General features: G+C 34.5%; 1 protein-coding gene across 1 annotated transcript; it reads right to left on the reverse strand.

The window, feature by feature from the left end:
- Positions 1 to 7,135: 7,135 nt before the first annotated feature.
- On the reverse strand, positions 7,136 to 7,930 carry LOC149220886 (uncharacterized). Its single transcript, XM_089387236.1, has 2 exons — positions 7,529 to 7,930; positions 7,136 to 7,416 (listed from the first exon to the last, which is right to left on the reverse strand). Exons 1-2 carry the CDS (start codon positions 7,767 to 7,769, stop codon positions 7,136 to 7,138), a joined length of 522 nt encoding a protein of 173 aa, XP_089243362.1. The 5' UTR covers positions 7,770 to 7,930.
- Between the last annotated feature and the right edge of the window lie 2,133 nt (positions 7,931 to 10,063).

The following is a 10,063-nucleotide window of genomic DNA, read 5'->3' on the forward strand; positions in this document are numbered from 1 at the left end:
GGGCAGTTATAACCCCAATTCGCTGAGAACTCAGCATCATGAAAATAACCTGGTAAAACAGACAGACAAACTGTATTTGATGTGGCATGTCAAGTTTTCCCGTCTGCTGAAGCTTAATGTGGTGGAGACGCTTAAATGTTGGAATGGTATTGAAGCCACCATTGTAAATCAAATTCGTGGCTAGTTTTTACCGACAATATGTGTACGTATTCGGATTTGTGAGGTGGTTGCTACGTTTAATCAGCATTGCCATCGTACATGTATGATCAACGACGGTGTTTAGATAAGCAGTGAAGACCAATCTCATGTTTATCCAAATCGACTATTCTCTGATCTTTTTGGAAATATTTCCTGTCATTTAAATCACAAATTTGACATAGGTAAATTCTTAAAAATACACCAGATAATAAAAAAACACCAATAACATAAATTAAGATTTAGCTACCAATTTTTTAGCCAATTAGAACAGGAAATCCTCGATCCAAAAAAGAACACTTAAAACTACCTTATCTAAATTCAATTTATTAAAATGGGATTTATACATTTTTATACTAAATTTTATTATAATAATCTATTTGTTTAAGAAAAAATGTTTTTTTTTTTTTTAAATCCTATCATAATAGAGTTATTCATTTTATATCATTATCACAATTAACTGCTCTAATATTTTATATCTTTATTCATATTTTAATAATTTTATATAATAATAAAGTTATTCATTTTACATCATTATCAAAATTAATTATTTTCATATTTTATAACTTTATTCATATTTTAATTATTTTATATAAAGTATGCCTTGATTATAAATAAATATCAAAGTACTACAGTTAAAATAATTTTATCAAATTTATGTTTCTATTATAAATATATTATAGTTATATAAATAGTAGATAGGAAAAGCCAGTAAAATAAATCAAAATTTAAAGCCAATCAAATTTAAATGAAAAAACAAAAGATAAAAAAGAATGAATAAAAAATAAATAAAAAATAAATAAATAAATAAGAAAGAAAAATAAAAAGATAAAAAAAAAATGAAAAAAAATAAATAAATAAGAAAGAAAGGAAAAGGTTAAACAGTAAATAGTAAAAAAAGAAATTTTCCAAAAAATCAAAATTAAAAAGTAATAAAATTTAAATAGAAATTTGTCTAAAAACCGAACTAGCACCACCATTAGAGTTCACTAACTTTGGCTCTACAACGTTTGACCCATTTTGGCCTACCAAACCCTAACTAAAAATATCTTTTGATACATGGATTCTTTTTTTGACTTCATCATACCATTGGAAAGCTCGTTCCAGGGAAAATCCAATTATTCCATTTCTAGAAGCACCTGAGTTGATATCTCGAGGAAGACATGCCTTCAAATCCTAGGCCACCCAACCACCATAGTTATAATATTTTAGCTTTTTTACTTAACCTACTACTACAATGGTTCTCTTATGAAGATTGTAATAACAATGGGACTTAAACTAAACTTAACACTCCAACCAACACCAATTCCAACCTGACTCAGTTGACATCAATGGTAGCTTAATTGACCTCAGTGCCAACACACTTGATGCCACTAGCTAAGCTAACAATGCCAATTGTCCTACAAAAAGTGGCTCACTTTCTTTGGCTATTAGTTAGGAAGAGAACCTTGACCTGGGATCTCATTCAAAATAAAGGTTTTGAGGGTCCTTCATACTGTACTCTCTACAAAAACAACTAGGAGGTAGAATAACACCTACTCAATGCTTACAAAAAAATCTCTCTAACTTTTGGGAAATTTGATAGACATAATTTAGATGTTTTCAAGACAATTATCTCCTGGATCTCCCTGGATTTTAAAAATACTATCATCAACATATCTTAGTCTTTGACTTTAGGATTACCCATTGTACCACTTGGAAGCAATGCAATAATAGAATATTCAAAGGACTTGTAAGAGAAGTATAATCACTTTGGCTTTGTATCTTGTAAAACATTAGAGAAATCATAGTCCTTGGTACCTAGTTAGAAGATGATAGGAAGCATTTTTTTTAAGCGAAAATCCTAAGGAGTCTCTCTCTTGTCCCCCCCATCATCCCCTCTTCCCCTCCCTCTTTCCTCCCCATCCCACTTCTCCCTCATTCTTGTCCCCCCCAACAAGTTTCTTGAAATTCAATTTTGGCGGGGCTTAAAAGGGAAATCATAGAGCTTCAATATTTAGTGGCATCTTTCACTATCACACTAGGCTCCCCCTTTATGTCCTAGCTAGTTCAATGGGTGTTAATAGCAACAATGTCACACAGTTTCATGCTCGAGATGTAGGACTTCAAGTCACCAACCACATAGGTTATCATAAGTGCATGGTGGAAGGAGATTCATACCTCAAAATCAACCTCTTAAAAAACTATTGAATGGAACTCGCACAGAAAAACTCTCTTCAAGTTGGCATTAGGAAAGTTTCCTATCTTGCATTGCCACTCTTCGTTCCTTCTTCCCAGTCATTATTCCCTTGCATATCATGTGTTCCAGTAAGAACGTTGTTAAGTTTCTAACCAATCTTGGTTCCTTGTAACACTCTATGAACCTCTCCTCTCATTGGGATCAAATCTTTCCCTCCCCCCTCCTCTTGGATTTCCAACAACTTCTTCATAAGTACATGGATCAAGAAGATTATGGCTATGAAACGAATCTCACACTCACCTTGCTCGGGGTGTCATTACAAGGTGTTAGAATGTTAATATATGTCATTTTAGGGGGCATGTTTTCATTGTCAACTTAATCCTTCGCAAGGGGAGGTGGGCCAACCCTGCCTTGCACCTACCCAAAACATGCAACGAAGATTGTGCCACACTGCCCAAATCAAGCGAGAGAATATTTGTCAAATAGGAAATGTATCATGCAATCAATATGATCCAAACTCTGATGGGAATCAAGAAATGCAAGAATAAGTAGGGAAATCCACCCCAGCTTTCAAGCAGTTTAAGTTATAAATTATGAGAGAAATGGAAACTTTATAATTTGGTCCTTCTTGTGCAGGTCTTATTATTACTTTTTTATCACTACCAGGGGAAGCTCCAAGCCCTCCTAAGATGGCCTCCCCCTTCAATCATTCTCTAGAATTAATATTCCATGCTTGGTCTCATCGCACTACTTTGGGTGAGTCACAAGAAAGGGTCACACTAATTGAAGCTCCCTGGCCACACCAAAAGCAAGTGAATGAAAGCTCTAGGGATACAATGCAGTGGGTCAGCTCTCACCTTCAAATTTGTCAAATAATTGCAAGTTTAATGGTAATTCAATCTTCCTAGATGCTTAACTCTCAATTCAATTGCTCACTACATGTTGCTAGGAGCATTGACTTGGATTGTAATTGGTAATTCATCTTCCTCCTCAAACACTCTCCCTCACATTGGCACTCAGGGTGTAACTCTCATGGGTGCATCTTTACACATAATCCTTGGTCTACCTATGGTATACACTTCCCTTCCATCTCCAGTGGGTGCATCCCTACCTCGTCATGGGGATTTTCTTAGTCACTCTCCTTCATATCCTTCCTTTGCGCCTATGTTGTCTCTATGTTTTGGCTTTTCATAAAAATACTCACTTGGTCTGATCTCCACTGCTTTGTTGCATATTTCTTCTTTGCTTCTAAACATAATGCCTTGACAGTGAGCTAGCTGTCGATGTGGCTCCTCCTCTCAGGGGAAGGTAGCTCACGTGGTTGCTAGTAAGCTCATGACGTTGTTGAATTATATTGTGACTCCTCTCCAAACCAAATCTAATTGGAAATTCACCAAGCCTCTTTAGAAGCCTAGGCAAAAATGGAGGAATGCTTTAATTCAAAAATTTGGAATCTCTAGTTGATTGGCTTCTTGATTTTGGAATCTCTAGATGATTTGGTTCTTGATTTGAGCCATACCCATGAGAGAAAAAACCTTTACATATGCACAATATAGCTCTATTGGCATATGAAAACTTTAATTGTAAAATATTTTTTGATTGGAATGAACCCAAGGCATATTTGTCTCATTAGATGGACCACATATAGGAAGAGCATAGAGTCATGTTTTTAGAATACTGAGACATGGCGCTCATGCTAGCAAGAATCGCTCATGCTAGCAAGAATTGAAGTGCTGCTAACTAAAAAAAACCAACTACCCCAACACTCGTGCTCCACCCATAGATGTCTCAACTTCAACCTAATGACTTTCAATATTTTTATTTTTTATCATAGTTACTCAACTTTGAGATTTTATATGTTATCTATTATGTTTTGTGTTTCAATGTTAAAAAACAATATTAATGTTGCATATGGCAAAAAAAACTCTTAATATATAATATAATTTTTTATTTAATTAAATAATAAAATCTAGAAATTTATATATATATATAGTCTACCAGAAAAAAAAAAACCTAAGAAGAACGACAAGAAGAGTTATTCCTTTTCATTTACATAAAACATGAATTTTAAAAAAAGTACTAGTCAAAATTCTAAGTAACATTTTCTTGATATTTGATGATGATCCAACACATTTCTTCGCATGTTATAAAACTTATCATTATAACAGTGTTCTATAGTCCAAAGTACTTTCAAAATATTAGTTTTAAAAAGAGTTGGATATTTAACGCTGTTGCGAATGTTGTTGTGGTTCGATTGGTTGTATTAAAAAATGAATGATAATATTAATTTTTTTTATATTAGAAATAATATATTTAATTATAACTTTGTATTTTAAAATATCATCTCTATTCTTTATATGAGTTTGATATTTAATAAAACGTAATTTAATATTTAGAAAAAATAATTATGAAAAACCATAGTTTCATAATTTGAACAACATATCTAAATTGTTTTTATATATTATTTGTCGTTTGAATATAATATTTTGAATATTTTGAATTTCAGATTTTATTGTTTTTATATATTATTTGTCGTTTGAATATAATATTTTGAATTTTTTGAATTTCAGATTTTATGAGAGAGATTAAAAATAGTTTATATTATAATATTAATAAATGTTATATATTTAATTGAAATGAAAATACCAAATTCAAATAAAAGCTTAAAATTTAAAAGTTTAAAATGTAGTTAATTTAGATTTTATTAATGGATGAGTTGAAGTATTTTGTTAATTATAATTTTAGATTTTGATAAGAGAAAATCCAATCATAACAATAACAAAGTACAACAATATGTTATAATAATAATGTTTTTGTTATCCTTAATAAAATTATACCGTTACAATAGTTTATTTTATTGAATACATTTTATGTTATAATAATAATGTTTTTGTTATCCTTAATTTGTTATCCTTAATAAAACTATACCCTTACTTTATTGAATACAGTAAATGTGATCTTATATCTTCCCAAAAAAATTCTATGTGATAGCGCCCTGTCTCAGGATCTGAAAGCGATATAGATTACAATAGAAAAAACAACATAAAAACTACTGACGATGATGGAAGAAATCACCGTTGTGAAAGATGGCTGGAAAATTTACTCCGATGCTTGTTTCCCTACGCTTGCTCATCTGCGCTGTTAAACAAAAGGACGAAAACCCCAGCCGGTGAAATAAGGATTGACTCAAGGTATGTGGGTCATTAGCAAGACACATTAACATGCAGCGTACATTACCTTGCCACCTGCGATAACATTTAGCAAATCTGTGACGTAACGCACTAAGGCAGTTACACCGTTATATAGGTGGCGTTATGTTTTAATCGTAGTGGTAAGAGCACCTAAAACCATAGCTATAAGATCTAAACTAATCCTATTGTATGTAAATAATTCTTAATATTAATAAAAATCTGATAAAATTCAATTCATAGCGTAAGGATGAAGAAAGTGTAATTGATAAAAACAAAATAATACTTTGTTAAAATAAATATCATTGCTAAAGTAGATATAATAATGTTGTTTCTTATAATAATAGTATAATGGTTTTGGTACTTATGGGAGCTTTGGGACTGTATGAGAACTTATCTTTCTAGTTGGAGGTGCAATGGGAGCGGAGGAAAGTTCCGGGAGTTTTGAAAATTGTTTTTGTTGGGGTTTGGACGTTCCTTGGGATCACGGAATACAAAGCCTTAATTTACAAACTGGAGCAATCTCTTGATGGGTTAAGGAAGTGTAAAGGGTGATATCTGGGATGTCCTGCTGATGAGTATTTCTTTTGTTGTTTATGTATATATATAGCACAAGATTGTGTGTGCATATTGTATGTGTCATGGAATGCCTAAACATTAATGTGCATATTGTGTGTGTCACTGAATGCTTAAACATTAGAGTTGTTTTGCTTTTTCTCTTAAGAATAATTAAGAATAACTAGAGAAACATGCATAAAATTATATAATATTAACTCTTTCTATTAGCCATTCCCTATAAATTTTGAAGAAATCTTAAGCACCACTTACCTATAGCCAAGTTCCCAAAATTCCCACATTCCAAGCCAAGTTCCCAAAATTCCCACATTCCAAAAAGTTATTTTCTTTTATATTTGCTCACCCTTTTTCAATTTCCCCACCAAAATATCCCAAAACCTAAACCCCCAACACCTAAACGCAAGAAAATATCCTGACCGGTATAGAGTAGTACATCATATACAACATAAAAAACTCATGATCCTGAAGCAGATCTCTGAATAATAACCAAAATTAGAAAAGGAAAGGACCAGTATATAGTACATCGTATGCAAATTAAAAATCTCATGATCCTGAAGCAGCAGATCTCTGAATAATAACCAAAATTAGAAGAAGCAGATCTATGAATAATAACCAAAATTAGAAAAGGAAAAAGCAGCAGATCTCTGAATAATGACCAAAATTAGAAAAGGAAAGGACCAGTATAGAGTCGTATGTCGTATACAAATTAAAAATCTCATGATCCTGAAGCACAACATCTCTCAATAATAACCGAAATTAGAAAAGGAGAGAAGCAGCAGATCTCTCAGTAATGAATAATGACCAAAATTAGAAAATGAAAGGAGCAGCATAGAGTAGTACATCGTATAGAATATAAAAATCTCAGCAGATCTCTGAATAATGACCAAAATTAGAAAAGGAAAGGACCAGTATAGAGTAGTACATCGTATACAATATAAAAATCTCAGAAGATCTCTGAATAATGACCAAAATTAGGAAAGGAAAAAGGGAGTTGAGATCAATGGAGAGGCCTCCTCCCAGACCTGTCGTTACAAATCCCAGTATACAGAGCCATTCCGTTGGCCGGGGTATTTGCCAAGACTCTGCGCTGGTTTGCACCGTCGCTCTTTGAATTATCAATCCTTTTATTTTGACACCCAGTTTTGTGGGGCTCTTGGGATCTTCGCTGCCCCGACTTAAAGGCCAGAGCGTGCCTCTTTCTGTATGCTACATTGTCGCCAGAGGGTTCCACCACATTCTCAGAAAACCGCACTTTCTTCACCAAATTCCGCTTTTTATCTGTTCATCCCACAACATTTCAATTACTTACTAATTAATAATGGTAAATACAATTTTTTTTCGACCACATCCTCAAAATTGTAAACACAATTAGCAGGGAAATGAACCCTACCTGGGCAGGACTGAGAGCCTCTCATCCTCCATGAGAACGATGTTCCTCCCTCTGCATGCCACTGTTGATGATGTTCGCCAGAATGGGATCCGAGAGCGCCCTCCTGGTTCACTTTATCTTGCAGGCAAGAACAATCCTTCTTCAATTCCAACAGTTTCCGGCGACCCAACACCAACAACATAACACTGCAGCCAGAGACTGCTATGACAGTTATAAGCCCAATTCCCTGATAGCTGAGCATCGTTACAGTACACTGGTAAAACAGAGAGGTAAACTGCCACCAATACCTCAACAAATCTGATAATGAGATTGAACCACAGACACATTAAAAGACTGGCAACTTCTCCGAATATCAAAATTGAGTTTCATGAGCCTCCTCGTCTCATTCCCACTTGCTCTTGATTTAAGCATAGGGTTTTCCTTTCAGAAGTTGATTTTTTTCTTATTTTAAATTGAATTTTTTTATTTCCCATACGGTTCTCAATCCGGTACTAACAGGTCTCCTTCCGGTAGTAGCAAGTTAACTTTGTGGGACGAACGGTTTGTTAGGTTTGATTGATGGAAAAGTTGATGCCGTCCATTGTTATAGTGTGACAGCAGCAATATGATGACTTCCAACTTGGGACTTGAGTCGTGGCTAGATCTCTTCTTTGTTTTTATTTTTAATTTCTGCTTCATTTCGGCCCTTCCCCTTCACGTGTCATCACAGCTATACGGTCCGCAGAAAAGCCAGTAATAATTGAAGGTGCCAATAATTGAAGTTTGACGATTGTTGCGATTAAATGTACGACCCCATTGAATCTACATTTCAGTCTCTGTATAGTCGCTGTAAACTGTATTCCATGTGGCATGCCAAGTTTTCTAGTCTGCTGAAACTTAATGCGACGGAGACGCTTAAATGTTGGAATGGGATTGAAGCCACCATTGTCATTCAAAATGGTGGATAGCTTATTCAAAATGGTGGGTAGCTTTTACAGGTAATATATGTGCGTATTCGGATTTTTGAGGTAGTTGTTACGTTTAATCATCATTGTCATCGTACGTATATAATCAAGGACGGTATTTCGATGTGCAGTGAATACCAATCTCATGAGTTTTTAACTTTCTTTTTTTTTTAAGATTTTCAGTTTATTTTCTGATTTAATTTTTTTTAAATTTTGTATGTATTTATTGCAATTACAAGTTTCACAATTGAATTTTTCAGAATCCAAGGGCCAGTGGTTTTTTAGAGTGTTATATATCTATATATAATAAAAAAAACCAGTTTAAACAATACAACTTTTTATCAAATTCCTAACCAAAAACTCCAAAAAATCACACATGGCAGAATGAGATTCACACCTCTACATCAACCTCTTAAAAAAACTATTGAATGGAACTAGCTCATAAAAACTCTCTTCAAGATGGCATTTGGAATGTTTCCTCTCTTGCATTGCCACTCTTCTTTCCTTCCTCCCACTCATTATTCCCTTGCATATCAAGTGTTCCAGTAAGAAGGTCATTGAGTGTCTAACCAATCTTGGTTCCTTGTAACACTCTATGAACCTCTCCTCTCATTGGGATCAAATCTTTCCCTCCCCATCCTCTTGGATTTCCAACAGCTTCTTCATAAGTACATGGATCAAGAAGATTATGGCTATGAAACCAATCTCACACTCACCTTGCTCGGGGTGTCATTACAAGGTTTTAGAATGTTAATATAGGTCATTTTGGGGACATGTTCTCATTGTCAACCTAATCCTTCGCAAGGGGAGGTGGGCCAACCCTGCTTTGCACCTACCCAAAACTTGCAACCAACATTGTGTCACACTGCCAAATCAAGTGAGACAATATTTGTCGAATAGGAACTGTATCATGCAATCAGTATGATCCAAACTTTGATGGGAATCAAGAAATGTAGAAATAAGTAGGGAAATCCACCTCGACTTTCAAGCAATTTATGGCATAAGTTATCAGAGAAATGGAAACTTTCTAATTTGGTCCTTCTTGTGCCAGGTCTTATTATTTCTTTTTTATTTCTTCCAGGGGAAGCTCCAAGCCCCCTTAAGATGGCCTCCCCCTTGAATCATTCTCTAAAATTAATATTCCATCGTCAGTCTCATCGCACTACTTCGCGTGAGTCAAAAGAAAGGGTCACACTAATTGAAGCTCCGTGGCCACACTAAAGCAAGTGAACAAAATCTATAGGGATACAACTCATTGCGTCAACTCTCACCTTCAACTTTGTCAAATAATTGCAAGGTTAATGGTAATTCAATCTTACTAGATGCTTAACTTTCAATTCAATTGATCACTACATGTTACTGGGAGCATTGGCTTGGATTGGAATCGGTAATTCATCTGCCTCCTCAAACACTTTCCCTCACATTGGCACTCAGGGTTTAACTCTCGTGGGTGCATCTTTACACATAATCCTCGGTCTACCTATGGTATACACTTCCCTTTCATCTCTAATGGGTGCATCCCTACCTCGTCATGGGGATTTTTTTTAGTCACTCTCCTTCATAAACTTCCTTTGCGCCTACATTGTCTCTA

This window comes from Pinus tabuliformis, chromosome Q (assembly GCF_031772625.1).
Source record: "Pinus tabuliformis cultivar Carrire ecotype Pingquan chromosome Q, CPIR1, whole genome shotgun sequence".
NCBI lineage: Eukaryota > Viridiplantae > Streptophyta > Pinopsida > Pinales > Pinaceae > Pinus > Pinus tabuliformis.

Excerpts from the sequence above, each read along its gene's own strand:
- LOC149220886 (XM_089387236.1), bottom strand. The coding sequence starts at position 7,769 with ATGCTCAGCTATCAGGGAATTGGGCTTATAACTGTCATAGCAGTCTCT. Across the intron at positions 7,417-7,528 it reads AGGCTCTCAGTCCTGCCCAG|ATAAAAAGCGGAATTTGGTG; the intron begins GTAGGGTTCATT and ends TGGGATGAACAG.